Source organism: Heterodontus francisci, chromosome 3, assembly GCF_036365525.1.
Source record: "Heterodontus francisci isolate sHetFra1 chromosome 3, sHetFra1.hap1, whole genome shotgun sequence".
NCBI lineage: Eukaryota > Metazoa > Chordata > Chondrichthyes > Heterodontiformes > Heterodontidae > Heterodontus > Heterodontus francisci.
Genome location: NC_090373.1, coordinates 93648793 through 93667538, shown reverse-complemented (window position 1 = coordinate 93667538; position 18746 = coordinate 93648793). Strand labels below are relative to the sequence as shown.

Here is an 18746-nt window from a genome sequence, read left to right as displayed (position 1 = left end):
GGAGGGTGTTAATTGGGGTCTTACTTGAGCACTTATAAGGAGATACTTACTGAGACTGGAGGAGGTTTTGAGCGAGGAGCTACATGTTTATAATCCTTTTACTCTGTGCAATAACAAAGAACAAAGAACAGTACAACACAGGAACATGCCATTCACCCCTCCAAGCCTGCGCTGATCTTGATGCCTGCCTAAACTAAAACATTCTGCACTTCCGGGGTCCGTATCCCTCTATTCCCATCCTATTCATATATTTGTCAAGATGCCTCTTAAACGTTGCTATCGTACCTGCTTCCACCACCTCCCCCGGCAACAAGTTCCAGGCACTCACCACCCTCTGTGTAAAGAACTTGCCTCGCACATCCCCTCTAAACTTTGCCCCTCTCACTTTAAACCTATGTCCCCTAGTAACTGACTCTTCCACCTTGGAAAAAAGCTTCTGACTATCCACTCTGTCCATGCCACTCATAACTTTGTAAACCTCTATCATGTCGCCCCTCCACCTCCGTCGTTCCAGTGAAAACAATCCGGGTTTATCCAACCTCTCCTCATAGCTAATGCCCTCCAGACCAGGCAACATTCTGGTAAACCTCTTCTGTACCCTCTCCAAAGCCTCCACGTCCTTCTGGTAGTGTGGCGACCAGAATTGCATGCAATATTCTAAGTGTGGCCTAACTAAAATTCTGTACAGCTGCAGCATGACTTGCCAATTTTTATACTCTGCCCCGACCGATGAAGGCAAGCATGCCGTATGCCTTCTTGACTACCTTATCCACCTGCGTTGCCACTTTCAGCGACCTGTGGACCTGTACGCCCAGATCTCTCTGCCTGTCAACACTCCTAAGGGTTCTGCCATTTACTGTATACTTCCCACCTGCATTAGACCTTCCAAAATGCATTACCTCACATTTGTCTGGATTAAACTCCATCTACCAATTCTCCGCCCAAGTCTCCAACCGATCTATACCCTGCTGTATCCTCTGACAATCCTCATCACTATCCGCAACTCCTCCAACCTTTGTGTCGTCTGCAAACTTACTAATCAGACCAGCTACATTTTCCTCCAAATCATTTATATATACTACAAACAGCAAAGGTCCCAGCACTGATCCCTGCGGAACACCACTAGTCACATCCCTCCATTCAGAAAAGCACCCTTCCACTGCTACCCTCTGTCTTCTATGACAGAGCCAGTTCTGTATCCATCTTGCCAGCTCACCTCTGATCCCGTGTGACTTCACCTTTTGTACCAGTCTGCCATGAGGGACCTTGTCAAAGGCTTTACTGAAGTCCATAAAGATAACATCCACTGCCCTTCCTTCATCAATCATCTTCGTCACTTCCTCAAAAAACGCAATCAAATTAGTGAGACACGACCTCCCCTTCACAAAACCATGCTGCCTCTCGCTAATCAGTTTGTTTGTTTCCAAATGGGAGTAAATCCTGTCCCGAAGAATCCTCTCTAATAATTTCCCTACCACTGGCGTAAGGCTCACCAGCCTATAATTTCCTGGATTATCCTTGCTACCCTTCTTAAACAAAGGAACAACATTGGCTGTTCTCCAGTCCTCTGGGACCTCACCGGTAGCCAATGAGGATGTAAAGATTTCTGTCAAGGCCCCAGCAATTTCTTCCCTTGCCTCCCCCAGTATTCTGGGGTAGATCCCATCAGGCCCTGGGGACTTATTTACCTTAATGCTTTGCAAGACACCCAACACCTCCTCCTTTTTGATACTGAGAAGACTGAGACTATCTGCACTCCCTTCCCTAGGCTCATCATCCACCAAGTCCTTCTCTTTGGTGAATACTGATGCAAAGTACTCATTTAGTACCTCGCCCATTTCCTCTGGCTCCACACATAGATTCCTTGAGTGGGCCAACCCTTTCCCTGGTTACCCTCTTGCTCTTTATATACGTATAAAAAGCCTTGGGATTTTCCTTAATCCTGTTTACCAATGACTTTTCATGACCCCTTTTAGCCCTCCTGACTCCTTGCTTAAGTTCCTTCCTACTGTCTTTATATTCGTCTGTTCTTAGCCTTCCAGCCCTTCCGAATGCTTCCTTTTTCTTTTTGACTAGGCTCACAATATCCCACGTTATCCAAGGTTCCCAAAACTTGCCAAACTTATCCTTCTTCCTCACAGGAACATGCCGGTCCTCGATTCTAATCAACTGACATTTGGAAGACTCCCACATGTCAGATGTTGATTTATCCTCAAACAGCCGCCCCCAGTCTAAATTCTTCAGTTCCTGCCTAATATTGTTATAATTAGCCTTCCCCCAATTTAGCACCTTCACCCGAGGACTACTCTTATCCTTATCCACAAGTACCTTAAAACTTATGGAATTATGGTCACTGTTCCCGAAATGCTCCCCCACTGAAACTTCGACCACCTGGCCGGGCTCATTCCCCAATACCAGGTCCAGTATGGCCCCATCCCTAGTTGGACTATCTACATATTGTTTCAAGAAGCCCTCCTGGATGCTCCTTACAAATTCTGCCCCAACCAAGCCCCCTAGCACTAAGTGAGTCCCAATCAATACAGGGGAAGTTAAAATCACCCACCACTACATCCCTGTTACCTTTACATCTTTCCAAAATCTGTCGACATATCTGCTCTTCTACCTCCCGCTGGCTGTTGGGAGGCCTGTAGAAAACCCCCAACATCGTGACTGCATCCTTCCTATTCCTGAGCTCCACCCATATTGCCTCGCTGCATGACCCCTCCGAGGTGTCCTCCCGCAGTACAGCTGTGATATTCTCCTTAACCAGTAATGCAACTCCCCCACCCTTTTTACATCCTCCTCTATCCTGCCTGAAGCTTCTAAATCCTGGAACATTTAGCTGCCAATCCTGTCCTTCCCTCAACCAAGTCTCTGTAATAGCAACAACATAATAGTTCCAAGTACTAATCCAAGCTCTAAGTTCATCTGCCTAACCTGTTATACTTCTCGCATTGAAACAAATGCACTTCAGACCACCAGTCCCGCTGTGCTCAGCTACATCTCCCTGCCTGCTCTTCCTCTTAGTCCTACTGGCCTTATTTACTAGTTTAAACCCTCATTTATTTCACTGCTGTCCTACTGCTCTGGTTCCCAACCCCCTGCCACACTAGTTTAAACCCTCCCGAGTGACACTAGCAAACCTCGCAGCCAGGATATTTGTGCCCCTCCAGTTTAGATGCAACCCTGTACAGGTCCCATCTGTCCCTGAAGAGATCCCAATGGTCCAGATATCTGAAACCCTCCCTTCTATACCAGCTGTTCAGCCACGTGTTTAGCTGCACTATCTTCCATTGCTCTGGCTGCTGTTGTTTTCCCCTGATAGGCCATCCCCCCCAACAGTATCCAAAACGGTATACTTGTTAGAGAGGGGGATAGCCACAGGGGATTCCTACACTGACTGCCTGCCCCTTCTAGCGGTCACCCATCTATCTGCCTGCACCTTGGGTGTAACCACTTCTCTAAAACTCCTGTCTATGACGCTTTCTGCCACCTGCAGGTTCCTAAGTGCATCCAGTTGCTGCTCCAACCGATCCATGCGGTCCGTGAGGAGCTGCAACTGGGTACACTTCCTGCAGATGTAGTCGTCCGGAACGCTGGAAGCGTCACGGACCTCCCACATCTCACAGGTGAAGCACTTCACCCCTCTAACTGACATTTCTAGCACTAATTAATAAATTAATTTAAAATAAGTGTGAAATTGAGTAAAGGTAGGCTCCAGCCTCATCTTTCCACAACAAGCTTTCTGGAATTTAACAACTTATTCCTCAGAAATATTTTCCAAGAATTCAGCTAATCCGGACAATCCTTAAACTACTTGGGGTGTGTCATACCATGAAGTGGAAGCTATGTATGTCCTTTGGCAAGTTACTGTTGCCTCACTGCTGGGGAATGCCACAAGTCATCCCAATCACAAAATTCTGTACTTGATGTTACAACATGACATAATGGAATTCAGGAGGTACATCTTGCCAGAATAAAAATTAAAGAGTTGAAAAATGGCGCAGTGATTAGCACCGCAGCCTCACAGCTCCAGCGACCCGGGTTCAGTTCTGGGTACTGCCTGTGCGGAGTTTGCAAGTTCTCCCTGTGACCGTGTGGGTTTTCGCCGGGTGCTCCGGTTTCCTCCCACAGCCAAAGACTTGCAGGTTGATAGATAACTTGGCCATTATAAATTGCCCCTAGTATAGGTAGGTGGTTGGGGGAAGGTGGGGATGTGGTAGGAATATGGGATTAATGTAGGATTAATATAAATAGGTGGTTGATGGTCGGCACAGACTTGGTGGGCCGAAGGGCCTGTTTCAGTGCTGTATCTCTAAATAAAAAAACAAAAAAATAAATAAAACTGGTGTTGTGGATTGGATGCCTATTTATAGAAACACCCATTTTTTTATTTTCATTGGTCGATCTGTAATGCTACCTTTATACTGGACGGCAAACTGAAAATCTACTCCATATTCTCAAAAAGAAAACTGATAAAAGGAACGCTGGAATGCATTTTTTAGGCACAAGAATGCATTATACAGAAAATTCAGGACAGACCCTCTGACATCCTCTTGGCAGATATAGCATTATAGTATGATATGTCTGAGGACATTGATGGCTGAATCCTCTTTCATAATAGTGTTGTACTGAGTTTAGACAGTGAGCTTTAAATCCATTTTGTAAGCACAAGACAGGACTGTTAAAAGGGGAAAATGACTTAGAAACATAGAAAAATAGGAACAGGATTGGGCCATTCGGCCCTTCGAGCCTGCAGTACGATCATGGGTGATCATCCAAACTCAGTACCCTGTTCCCGCTTTCTCTCCGTATCCTTTGATCCCTTTAGCCCTAAGAACTATATCTAACTCTTCCTTGAATATATTTAATGATTTGGCCTCAACTGCTTTCTGTGGTAGAGAATTCCACAGGTTCACCACTCTGGGTGAAGAAATCCCTCCTCATCTCTGTCCTAAATGGCTTACCCTGTATCCTTAGACTGTGACCCCTGGTTCTGGACTCCCTGGCCATCAGGAACATCCTTCCTGCATCTAGTCTGTCCAGTCCTGTTAGAATTTTATAGGTTTCTGAGATCCCTTCTCATTCTTCTAAACTCTGGCGAATACAAGTCTAATCGACCCAATCTCTCTTCATACATCAGTCCTGCCATCCCAGGAATCAGTCTGATAAACCTTTGACAAGGAGGCCTGAATTCTTTTGTAGCTCCTTTGCTGTATTATAATAGTGAGGAGGTGGAGGCATTCAAAATTTTACATATTCTGTACTTTATTGTAAAATGAAGGAAATAAATTTTAATGTAAGGAACTTGAGTATTGTATTTTAAAGTTGTATAAAGCTTCTCAATAAATAACTTCACTAAACTATGTTAAAAATCATAATTATGTTGCATTGCATGAGTCATTGGGGCAGCTGTAAATAGTGTCCTCTTTGTATCATTTTGTTCGAAATTCATGAGCTTGTGATCTTAATTCTAAGTTTTCATGTCCTCACATAAAAGTACTAAGCTTTCTCCACTAACAGATTTTTCTCAGCTTCTTGTTAATGAAAGGACAGAGCATCAGTTCGTAATTGTAGCCTTGTGTGCAGCAACAATGGACTCCCTGTCCTGTACTTGAACCAATTAATCTTTAATTGTCATTGACCTGCAACAACAGTTCCTCTAGAAAGGAAGTCAGTGGAACTTCCAAAGTAACAAACTACATTGGCACAGGATTCTTGCATCCATTCCTAAACAACTCTGGCAAAGATTTCAAAGCTGCCAAGATATTCTTAAGAGCATTTATACGTAGTTGCCCATGAGAGTAGTTCTAAAATTGAAGCATCCTGTTAATTTTGTTCTTTTTTTAATTGTTAGCTGGATGTCTGACATGTGCAGAAACTCATCAGTTTGTTTGAGTCTCCAAACTAGCAAACTACTGAGAAGGCCATATTAAGGGATTCTGTTTGCCTGATATAAAATGCACCCTCTCTCTTTATTTTTTTTTTATTTAGAGATACAGCACTGAAACAGGCCCTTCGGCCCACCGAGTCTGTGCCGACCAACAACCACCCATTTATACTAATCCTACATTAATCCCATATTCTCTACCACATCCCCACCATTCTCCTACCACCTACCTACACTAGGGGCAATTTACAATGGCCAATTTACCTATCAACCTGCAAGTCTTTGGCTGTGGGAGGAAACTGGAGCATCCAGCGGAAACCCACGCAGACACAGGGAGAACTTGCAAACTCCGCACAGGCAGTACCCAGAACTGAACGCGGGTCGCTGGAGCTGGGAGGCTGCGGTGCTAACCACTGCGCCACTGTGCCACCCAAATAGGGGCACATCCTGCTTAACCCTATCTCTTCGATTTTAGGCACTGCTTGAAAAGAGCCCAAGTGTGCACAGCAGTATCACTGGAGTTTAACTACCTAAAGACAAATATTTTACACAGGGCTGCTAAGTTTCCCACTGCTTGTTTATCTAGGATTACCCTTACAATTAGGGTGTTGAATTGCTACAGTGTGGTAAAGGTACTTGCACAGTGCTGTTAGGATTCTGACCCAGCAGCGATGATGTATCGAAGGATGGTGTATGACATGGTAGGGAAGAGGGCATGTGGTGTTCCTGCTGCCCTTGTCCTTCTACATAGTAGAGATCAGGGTATGGGAGGTGGTGTCAGAGAAGCCTTGGCAAGTTGCTTTAGGGGAGGCGGTGGCGTACTGGTATTGTCACTGGACTAGTAACCCAGAAACCCAGGTATTGCTCTGGGGACATGGGTTCGAATCCCACCACAGCAGAAGGTGGAATTTGAATTCAATTAATAAGTTCAATTTAAGGTAGTCTAATGATGGCCATGAAACCATTGTCAATTGTTGTAAAAACCCATCTGGTTTAATAATGTCCTTTAGGGAAGGAAATCTGCTGTCCTTACCTGATCTGGCCTACATGTGACTCCAGATCCACAGCAATGTGGTTGACTCTTACATGCCCTCGAAATGGCCTAGCAAGCCACTCAGTTCAAGGGCAATTAGGGATGGGCAATAAATGCTGGCCTGGCCTACGACGCCAACATCCCATGAATGAATTAAAAAAAAGTGTATCTTGTATATGGTACACACTGCAGCCAGTGTGCGCCAGTGGTGGAGAGAGTGAATGTTTATGGTGGTGGATGGGTTGCCAGTCAATTAGGCTGCTTTGTCCGAGATAAAGAAAGCCAGCATGGATTTCTTAAGGGAAAATTATGTTTAACTATCTTGCTGGGGTTTTTTGAGGAGGTAGCATAGAGGGTTGATGAGGGCAATGCTGTTGATGTGGACTTTCAAAAGGCGTTTGATACAGTGCCACGCAACAGACTTGTGAGCAAAGTTATAGGTCATGGAATAAACAGGACAGTAGCAACATGGATACGGAATTGGCTGAGTGACAGAAAACAAAGAGTAGTGTTTAATGGATATTTTTTGGGCTAGAGGAAGGTTTGTAGTGGAGTTCCCCAGGAGTCAGTGTTGGGACCCTTCTTTTTCCTGATATATATTAATGACCTAGACCTTGGTGTACCGGACACAATTTCAAAGTTTGCGGATGATACGAAACTTGAAAACTTTGTGAACTCTGAGGAAGATGGTGCAGAACTGCAAAAGGACATAGACAAGTTGGTGGAATAGTCAGACAGTTGATGTAAATGCATTGGAGGCAGTTCAGAGGAGGTTTACTAAATTGATACCTGGTGTGACGAAAACCACACCTGCCAAAAAATAAGACCCATTAATTTCATCATATGGAACATTATTTTTGAACTGTTACTGGATTTGAAATAACTTGTTTAAAAAGTCCACAACAGTGGCTGAAAACATGGCTGCACATTTGCATTCTAAAAGCATGAAGAAGACAATGGGAGTCCTCCCTGATTCAATTAGCCAGATGGATTTTTGTCAATCGTGATTATTAAGAGACATTGAATGTGTAAGAGCCCAAGAGGGGGGTTCAGCATGGAGTAGTATAGATACATCAGCTAAGGGAGGGTGGTATGTAGTAATCAGCAGGAGATTTCCTTACTCCTGTTTGATCTGATGCCATGAGACTTTATGGGGTTCGGAGTCAATGGCTGGGATTTTATCCGGGCGACAGGGGTCTAGATGTCCGGCAAAGGTGACACTGAGAACCCATGTCACCACTTCTGTTGGAGGCCCGCTGAATCTAGTGCCAATTAGGCAGTTAAGTGGACAGCGGTGGCTTTCCACAGGATCAAAGACCCCGGCGCTGGAAATCTCACCCTGAAAGCTGCCGGCCAATCAGAGGTTGGCAGCTGTCCAACTGAGCAGTGCCACCGTGGAGGCCATGGCTGCTGCTGGTGGAGTACTACCTGAGGCCCAGGAGCGGCGCTGGACCCAGGCCACAGGTAGGTCAGGGCGGAAGGGGGCTCGGAAGCAAGGGCAGAGAGGTGGCTCTCAGCGGGCCCCACCACCTTCCTGATGCCAGGTCCCTCGTTCAGGCACTGTGCCTTTTAACAAGGGCCTCTCCCCGGAGCCGGGAAGCAACCAGCACAATTTTTCGTGACGTGCTTCCTGTGCGGCGACAGGCCCACCTGCCGCATGGCTCATTATGGTAGCAGGATGAGGCCCTTAAGTTGGCATTATTTGCCCAGTTAAGGACCTCAATTGTGGTGAGGCGGGAAGACCTCTCACAGGCCTTCTTGCCCCAGACTTAATTTTGGCAGAGACGAGAAGGTGGCGGGTTCCCTGATTTTATGCTCTCCCCACCTCCTACTGCGGAGAGCATAAAATTCCCCCCAATGTTGAGGACGCATAGGGCCACGCCCTCCTGACTGTTTTGTAGCGTGCTTTATAAAGCTGAAGGATGTCAGTATTTGTACAATGAAACGCACAATAACATAAGAAACAGGAGCAGGAGTAGACCATACAGCCCCTGGAGCCTGCACCACCATTCAATATGATCAAGGCTGATCTTGGGCTACAACTCCACTTTCCCGCCTGCTCCTCATATCCCTTGATTCCCTGAGAGACCAGAAATCTATCTATCTCAGCCTTAAATATACTCAACAATGGAGCATCCACAACTCTCAAGGGTAGAGAATTCCAAAGATTCACAACCCTCCGAGTGAAGAAAGTTCTCCGTTCTAAATGACCCCTTATCCTCCAGCCAGGGGAAACCACCTCTGAGTGTTTACCCTGTCAAGCCCCCTCAGCTTCCTATATGTTTTAGTGAGATCACCTCTCTATCAATCTGTGTTGAGCACTTCCATGTCAGGTCAGAGGGTGTGAAACCATTGCAGTTATCAAGGTTGCATTGGTTATTGAGTGCCTGTCAATAAGTTGCTCACTAATCGCAGTACTTTAATACAGATAGCTTTAGTACAATGGAGTGGGTGAATATTGAAAGACCAAGCCATAAAATTCATGATGGCTTCATTACATTAACTGCTCACACCAAGAATTAATAAATGTAAAATTGCTGAACTGTGTTTCATCCAGAGGAGGTGGAGTTCAACTTTGGCTGGGACGCAAAATGGAAGGTAACAGATTAGTTGCCCATTATGCAGTAACCGATTTTTGTTTCCAAAAGGTGCCAAATCTTGAGTGTGGGCCACAGTATTACAGTTCTGCATGTAGGTACACTATAAAAATCTATTCTTACATGAGTAGTTTGTTTTTTACTGGTGGAGGTAACAAGATGTCTCAATCTCTTGAGAATCTTGATTGGCATTTTAAAGTAGATTGTAACAATGATGGACCCTGCCATAGATTAACGGGGTAGTCTGTTTCTGTTTTGGTTTTTACAGTGGGATTTAGCGCTACAAAAATTTATTTTTATTTTTATTTTTCATTTATTTTTAAATTATAAAAGAGTTTTGGTACAGCGGATAGGGACAGACTATTTTCTTCGGTTGGGGAGCCACAGCAAACGAAGCAGACTGAACAGTGCCCACCAGCTGATAATTACACCCTGTGTAGAGCTGGTACTCACAGTATTTATTCCTTGTGGTCCCTGATGATTTAGGACACTGTCCAAGGTTGAAGTCTTGGAACAAGCATTTTGACCCATCACCAAATTACAAATTTTTCATGGCTCCTTGATTCTTGTCTTGGGTGGTGGGGAGGGGAGTGGGGTAATTATGAGGAGATTTCATCCTAATTGTGCTGCCCAATAAATAGTGGTGATTACTATCCTGCTTTCAATACAGTGAACTTTGAAAAGTTCAAGCAGTAAGTTTCTCTTGCACTAAAAGCGGTGTCATGCTAGGCCCCCATCTGCCAAGAATGAGGCACTAATTTTGTCATGAACATTGATTTTTGAGCTGTTACTGGAGTGAAGAAAGGACTTGTTGAACAAATCAGCTGTGGCTGGAAAAGACATTTGCATATTAACAGACAGTGTTTGGAAGAACAAAGCAGCCATTCTCTAACACATTCAACCCACAATGGATTTTTGATTACCAGACATTGAAGGTGGGGGAGCTCGCATTCCAGGTTGACTGCTAAAATGGCTGAATACACAAATGGACATGGTCAAACCAGCTAATCACATGACTAACGTGCTGCGCAACCTGAGTTTTTTGAGTTTGTACAAACAGTTTGGGAAGAAAGCAGAATGCTCCTGGACTGAGAAGATCTCTCCTCGCTGGCTCGCCACAGCCTCTCCTGTCTGCCTGTTCCCATCTCTTTCTCCCAAGCCTCTGAATCCACTGAAGACAGATGAACCCCAAAAGAGAAAAGTCTCCTACAGTGTACAAGGTTTAAGAAGAATACTGGGCCCCAACGAAAAGCAAGATCTACCGACAATCAAGGACACTACAGTGAGCTTGAAGAACCGTAACAAAAACTCTTCAGATATTGCCTCAAACTTTTCCACTTTATTTTTCTTCTGCTCTTTTCTGTCTCTATTTGCATGTGTGTATCGCACATGCATGCTAACCTGTGTGCGTCATATATCCAAAGGCGTTAACCGAATTAGAGTTCAAGTTTAATAAATTTCAACCTTCTTTAAACCTAAGAAAGCCTGTTTGTGCCAGTTTCTTTGCCTTATAATTGGAAAGTGATGAACAAGGATTCACCAAGGGGGAAATAAAAACACGGTGTGTTTAAAATTAAACCCTGTTATGGTAAGACCAGGTGAAGGCTGAGAGGGAACCCTAGATCTCTTTCTCACCTGGTCATAACAGCGGGATTTGTTTTCTTGCAATAGTGTTGGTGATTAGTCTGCCCATTAGATGATGCTGCTGCTGGTGAATTGGTAGTCTGTTTAAAACAGAAATTTCTGGCTTTGAAATCCTGAAAACAGCCCTTCAATTAGCTTTAGTACTCGTCCATTCAAACCACATACCTACATTCTAGTGATTCAACAAATTTATAATAATCCTTGGGCACCCTCTCATGCTGTTGGAGGAAGCTGTAATACTAGTACACTAGCTGCCTGAAAATAAATATTACTGTTGAATGAGAATAGATATTGTACATCCAGTTTGCTTTTGAAGCTATTATCTGAAATCACTCAATTTCAGAAACTTCATTGTTAATGCATTCAAGTCACTGTCATAAAAATATAATGAATTGAAAGCAATAGAGTATTGTAACCAACAGTAACTGATCCTTTGTGGTAAATTAACTAGGTTTTCCAAAATTGACTAAAAATAACAAGAATGGTTATGTAGATTATGTAGTGGATTACAATTCTAAACCCTTTTTGGGGCTATCCTAGATCAGGCTTACTTCTCAGATCATCACTCTCAAGTTAAGGCTGAGAAAGACAGATTCCAAAGACACTAATTCTAACTCTCCCCAAATAAAAAGAACCAGCTGAGAATATTACTGTCCTCCAGATAACCTTTTTACCAACTTTCAGCCAGATTATAATAATAATAATAGTTCTAGGAAATGATAAAAAGTATAATTTTGTTTCTAGTAGAGAATCCAATTTTTAAAACTAAATATTGTTACAGTAAAATATTTAAGTAGGATATCCATCAATTATTAAAGTAATATTTACCTTAAATCATCGAGTAGAAGACATAGAATTAGCGAGATACCTCTGTCCCAGTTAAGGAGAGAATTATCATCGCCTTACTCCAATAGTCATACCTTTACCGTGAAAGACTTTGGAGCATGTTTACTGAATCTAAAAATCCAGTGTGTGCTTCCGATATTTATACTGTTTTTCAAGTTGCATAATTAATTTCTTATGTATGGGGGTGTTATCTCAACTGTAAGTAAGTTTGCCCTCTTTTATTTTCCAATTAAGGCTGCATAACTGTTAATTTCTAGGTAAGGTCCATCCTCTTTGATTCCTAAGAAAGGCAAGCCTTGTGATGGTCAATTTTCCATTAGTCATCTAAATGTTTCAAGATTATAGTTTAGTTTTTGGGTTTGGTTAGCTTAGTCAAAAATTCAGTTGACTGTGCTTTTGGGCTTTCAGCATAAAACCATCTTATCAACTATTACACTGTGGTAGCTTTTGTGACAGTTTGCAAAGCTAAGTTATCAATGTTTTACCGTGTGATGAAGTTTGTGACTTTAGGAGCGAATCCTCCTTATCAGAAGTTGCCTTTATGGTTCTAAGATGAAGCAAGCTTTTTTTACTGAGGCTTTTAGTATAATTGAGATGATCTTTTTTAACCTTTTAGGGAGATGAACCCTTTTAAATTTTTTTTTAATCCCTCATTCATCGGGAAAATAATTCTTTTAACCATATAACTCCTCATTATGGCCAAATTCCTTCATAATTATACATACCCTCTCATTACCACCTAGTCCACAGGGATCTGCTTCTTATGAGACTAATTCCTTGTCCCTCCCATTGAAACAAACCGAACAATCCAACATAAAACACGAGTGTTAATTAAAATTAAATTGCAGCTTTCCATCTAGAGAGAACATGCAGAGCATAATAAAAGCAAAATACTGCGGATGCTGGAAATCTGAAACAAAAACAAGAAATGCTGGATTCACTCAGCAGGTCTGGCAGCATCTGTGGAAAGAGAAGCAGAGTTAACGTTTCGGGTCAGTAACCCTTCTTTGGAAGGGTTCCGATGCAGAACATAATGCCACTTTAATATCACATTTACCTGTTTTATACTGCCAGCTCCATATTTCTGTCAAATCTGAGGAGAAAAGTAAAGCTCAAGATGTCTTATGTAAATACATTCACACTTCTTTGCTAACTGCATCCAAGTGCCAGTAAAATATTTAACCTTCATGAATTATTAATGTTAAAATCCATAAAGCCACCTGGAAACGTTTTCAAACTGAAAATTAAAATGCAACAAGTTTCTTTTACATGTTTGTGGTTGGATTACAGTGAATGTTGAAACAAAACACTGAGAGATTACCTCATCCAGCTGGTGTCAGACCCAATGCCCAAGCCTTAACTGACTCCAGTTGACTCCAATGATTTGCAGCATTGCAAAGCCAAAAGTGCTTTCAAATACTGAAATCATGTAGTATAACTGGTACTTAAAGATGTTACCGAATCATTCCAATCAGATGCAATATGGTAAAGTGTCAGTTCACAGTTGATACCTTTTGATGTGTTTTTGAGTCTCTGCCATCTTGCATCTGCCACAGGTAGAACTTAGTTGGTAAACCTAACAAATGATTATAGACTGTTGACCATGGTACATTTATGCTGACAGACATTACCGCCACCTCTTACTTTAAGTTCTTAGGAAAAGTAGTGAACCAAAGCAAAAATCACAAAGTGATCTGAACATAATTATGTTCAGATTTATTTATGAAAATCCAAATTCAAACTCTTTCAGCTTTAGCAGCCTTTAAAAATAGTGGTGCTAAGAGGGGACAAATGGTGACTGTGGCTGGAATCACAACACTGAATCGAGGTGGATTTTCCATTGGTGATGTGCATTTTTTTTTTAAACGTATTTGTTGTTGGTCTAGTTTTTAATTGAAATTTGGATAGGTGTGAAACTTAGCAGTCCTATTGCTATATGTTAGTGCTCTGTGGTTGTTTGAGGGGAATACATTTGATACCCAGTGATTGGGTATGGGTGGTAAGGAGATAGGTTTGATTATTGACAGTCTCATGTTGTCGTAGGTACTGCCATTCTATAGGATTTAAGCCCTGTAAAGGGATTATTTATAGGGGTAAGGTAAATTAGTGGTTATGTTACTGGAATAGGGATCCAGATACATGAGTTCTAATCTGATTTTACCAGCTGGGGAATTTAAATTAATTAAAATAAAATCTGGAATAAAAAGCTAGTATCAGTAACCGTGACCATGGGTTGAATTTTACCGGCCCCTCAACGCTGCAGGTCGCGGTGCGGGGGCCAGTAAAATGCCACGGGGAGAGGCCAGTCTTGACCCATGACATCGAGAAGGGCCTGCTGCATATTACTGGCGGCAGGGGGACCTCAGTGCCAGCCACCCCACCGCCTGGCGGCGGGCCCTTCATCTCCATATGCAGATGGCCACTAAATATATGCAAAATAACTTACCTGCCATCCCGCGCCGATTTTACGGCCTCTGTTTGGCCTTAGCACACCTTATTTCAGGGCGGGAGAAGTGGGGAAGCAGGGGAAACAGATTTAATTGTTTATGTGAATGGTGGGAAGGGGTTAGAGGCCAGATGTTAGAAGGGTGGGTGGGGGGGAGTTTGGGTATTCTAGGCATAAAGCCCTTTATAAATGGCGCCGGCGCCTGCGCGTTGGCGCTGGACACTGTTGCCGGGGACGCAGAGGCCGCCCCGACACATCATCAGGGGCGGGTGCTCCACCCCCACTATTGAAATGAGCCCCCGCGTGAAATAACACCGGGGTTCTTCGGCGGCTGCTAAATGCAGGCACCCCACAGGGCACCACGGCAGTGCACGGCGACCAGTAAAATTCAACCCCATGAAACTACTGGATTGTTGTAAAAACCCATCTGATTCACAAAGGCCCTTTAGGGAAGGAAATCTGCTGTCTTTTACCCAGTCTGGTCTATATATGACTCGGGCCGTACAGCAACGTGATTGACTGACTCTTAACTTCTCTCTGAAGTGGCCTTGCAAGCCATTCAGTTGTATTCAGAAAGGCAGCTCACCACCGAATACGCAGTGGCAATTACTGATGGGCAACGCCCACATCCCAGGGTTTTTTAAAAAACCTTCAATTGAAATTCTTCCCCTTGCTGAGCACAACATCGCCACAAAATATAAAATCCAAAAATAACAGCTTGCTAGTGTGTGAATGCTTTGTTTTCTCCTGAGCATCAGCACCAAGCAAAAATAATTGGCCAAATCCAGATGAGATGCCCAATAATAATATTTTCTTCAATGTTATCATGTGAGGTAAAGAGGAAAGTCTGGTAACATTAGCTTACAACCTGAAAGTAAAACTTTAGAGTACCCACTTTGTCATTTTCAGGTCTGGCAAGAAGTCTGCTCAAAGCCCTGAAGGTACTGGATGAATACCTGAACAATCCACTGCCTGAAGAGATTGATACCGACTCTGTTGATGATGTAAATGTATCCAATCGCAAATTCCTTGATGGCGATGAGCTAACATTGGCTGATTGTAACCTGCTGCCCAAGCTTCATATTGTGAAGGTAACCAATACACTTGTTTTATCTAAAAATAAATAAAATATCTTGCTTTTCTTAGTTTTTGAGGGTTAGAGAGGAACTTTCCAGTCTTTTTTCACTCTCAATTGGCCTGTGTTATTATCTGGTTTTCCAACTGTCCTGCAAGATTATTTGGCTTTCAAGTGAGTTGGAGAGTTGGTGGTTGTGCATTGTGAGGCACAAGGCCTGTATGGGACAGGCTGCATGGTCCCGTAGGTCTTTTTTCTGTCTATAGTTGCTCATATGTTTATGGGCATGAAATTCTAAATAAAGCAGTTTAAATCTGTGCCTTCATCAGTGCTGGGGTTCTAAGGGTTATATCAAAATAGTAACTGCCAAATAGTTACTACCCCAATGCTGATGAATGCACAGCATCAAACTGCTTTATTTAGAATTATGGTAGCACTTAGCAGAGATCAGAGCTCAAAAGATCCAGGGGATGAAATGGGTGTATGCCAACAGTACAGAAACGGGCTTGTAGCATATCAGCAGGCAATTTTTCACTGCTCCAGTTTTTAATTTTCATTGACATGGAAAATATTTCCAAGATTTTTAATTTCAAACCAAGTAAAAGCAATAGTTAGACTAAGAAACAAGTCTCCAGAAAGAGTTTGAACTACCATTCTGTGAACTTCAGTGGAAAGATCGGACACTGGGAAAAATCGGCTGCCCATTTCATGCAGATGGTATAGACTCGTTTCACCCCATTCACCTTTAATTGACCTTGGACATTTCTCAAATCCTGTGTTTCTGAACTTCTGAAAAAGTAAACCACAGAACAGCAGACCACCAATTTGTCGGGCTGGGACTCCAGCACTTCCCATCACTAAAAACATAGAAGCAGCAAACACTAAAGTTTCTATTAAGCAATAAACTGGAACTGTACAATCCATATAGTAGGAAATGCACCAAACAGCTCCTGCACATTGATAAACATTGAGGATAAGATTTTTTTTTAATCCTATAAATTTCCAGAGTTCACTCATACAATTAGCAAAATACTCTGAATGGGGAAGAGTAGTACAGAACATTGGCTGGTTCGAAGATAGAAGGATAGTTTTTGCATTGAAATCCAGAAAGCAAGGTGGGTTGCTGCAGCCACAGTGAATTTCGTCAGAGCAGAGTGGAAGGGGAATCTTTTGGCTGACGCATGTTTTCTGTTGCTTTTCAGGTTGTAGCAATGAAGTATCGGAATTTTGAGATTCCGACAGAAATGACTGGAGTCTGGCGATACCTGAAAAATGCCTATGCACGGGACGAGTTCACTAATACGTGTGCTGCAGACAATGAAATTGAATCCGCTTATGCAGATGTGGCGAGACGGCTTTCAAGATCCTAAATCAACAACAGAGTCATTAAGTATCAATACTAATGACACAAAATGGTTCACATATCACAAGACTGCTTTTGATTGCCTTGGTTATTAAACCTAAACTCATTCACTGGTACCATAATATTTCAGCCATGTCAGTTTTAGTTGGTTTTATGCTTGTAAATAATGTGACAAATTTCTAACTGAGCAATGATCATAGATACTGGTGTGATTTTTTTTTTCCTCTAAATTAATGAATAACTGCTGATTCATTCTTGATAGAAGTTGTTTGGAACTTATTGCCTTACATTAGAATTGCAGTTCACCTTTACATGTACATTTTAATTTCATGAACTCCACACATGGGTGGGCATGTTCAAGGAACCAAATTAGCATGACACGTTTGAGATTTGAAAAGTGCTGCAAATTCTAAAAATATCCACAACCACGTTGATTCCATTTTATTTTCCAAAGCTTAAGTTAACTGTTGAGTTCGAAGGTCAGAACTCTCATCTTGTCAGTCATTGTGATGATGAAGTAAGTTTAGGCTGATATGGAGCTGAATCAGGATTGGCCACCCCAGTCCACTCTGACCTCAAAAGCTTCAACTTCAAGCAGGCAGGATTAAAACTGATAACTGATCGTACTAAGGAATTACAAGAAAGTTCCAATCAGAATGTTAGTAATCATTTTTTTGTGGTATTTTAATTGTATCTGAGAGCCAGATCAGTCTTACACGAATCAGATATGACAATAACTTCTAAGGCATACAACGCCAAAATATTCAGTTATGCTTTTGAATGATGTTTCTGTTTCATGAAAAGGCATTTTAGTGTTGTACTTTCTCTCTGCATTATCAATGAAATTATTGAAGGGACAGTTTCTAGTACAAAGGCTTCCCATTTGTTTTTACTTTTCAATATTGTTTCTGAGCTTTGACCACTTGAGTTCAAGCAACTCCAAGGGCTAATATTACTTTGAAACAAAAGTAAATAACATGAAAAAAACAACTATCCTCTTTTGTAGCTCCTTCAAAATAATGCGGACAAAATAAGGCAGAAAATTGAAAATTAAACTTTTTTTGTAAAATTTATGTGCTCCAATTGTATGTTGTATTAGGAATGAAAATGCTGATGCATTTATATGAATTTTATTTGTCCACTATTTTACTAGAAGAGCAGGAAAAAGAATTGTTATAGCCCAGAGCAGACATGAAAGTAGATTTTGTTAGGTGCCATCATGAACTGTTATGGAGCTGAAAGAGGTGCACAGTAAACAAATCTCAAGACACTCAAATTTCAAAAGTTTGGGAAAGTTGTCACATCTCATTTTCTAGAAGCAAGTTAACAACTGATCAGAAATAGTTTTAAAATGTGAGAATTTATCAGTTAAATCAAAAGCAAGAATCTTTGGGTATATTTCCTCTATTTGTTAATGAAAAATCAATGTCTGTATAATGCATAAAGACTAATGAAGAGGAGGAAGATATCTTTGTTCATTTGCATGGCATCAGAAAAATAACACGTTAATGATTATATTGCGCCCTCTGGTGTTTGATTTTGAATAACTGAGGGTGGATTTGTAGATAATGGTCCATAATTTGTTGTAACAGAGCATCTAACAGCTTCTGCCGTTAGTTAGACTTGCCCTTGCTCATTTAGGTTTTTAAATTTTTTGCTTGGCAAGTTGCCGACAGTGCGAGCTGATAACATCACAGTGAGGGAAACTGGGCATCCATGACCTAAGTGAACAGGGCAAGCAATTGTGCTATTCCTTAACCAATCAGATTAAAGGACTGAGAAGAAAGTGCAGGTTGGAATGGGTAAATTCAATGTCAAATCGGGTACAGGAAGAAATAATGTGAGGGAAAGA

At 42.1% G+C, this 18746-nt stretch overlaps 1 protein-coding gene across 1 annotated transcript in view; it reads left to right on the top strand.

Annotated features, from left to right (window-relative positions):
* Positions 1–17965, top strand: part of LOC137358558 (chloride intracellular channel protein 5-like) — a 144978-nt gene extending 127013 nt beyond the window's left edge. The window contains exons 5-6 of the mRNA XM_068024539.1: positions 15366–15547; positions 16734–17965. Of these exons, the coding sequence (XP_067880640.1) occupies positions 15366–15547; positions 16734–16901 (350 nt within the window). The 3' untranslated portion in view covers positions 16902–17965. The remainder of the gene's footprint in view (positions 1–15365; positions 15548–16733) is intronic.
* Positions 17966–18746: the final 781 nt, after the last annotated feature.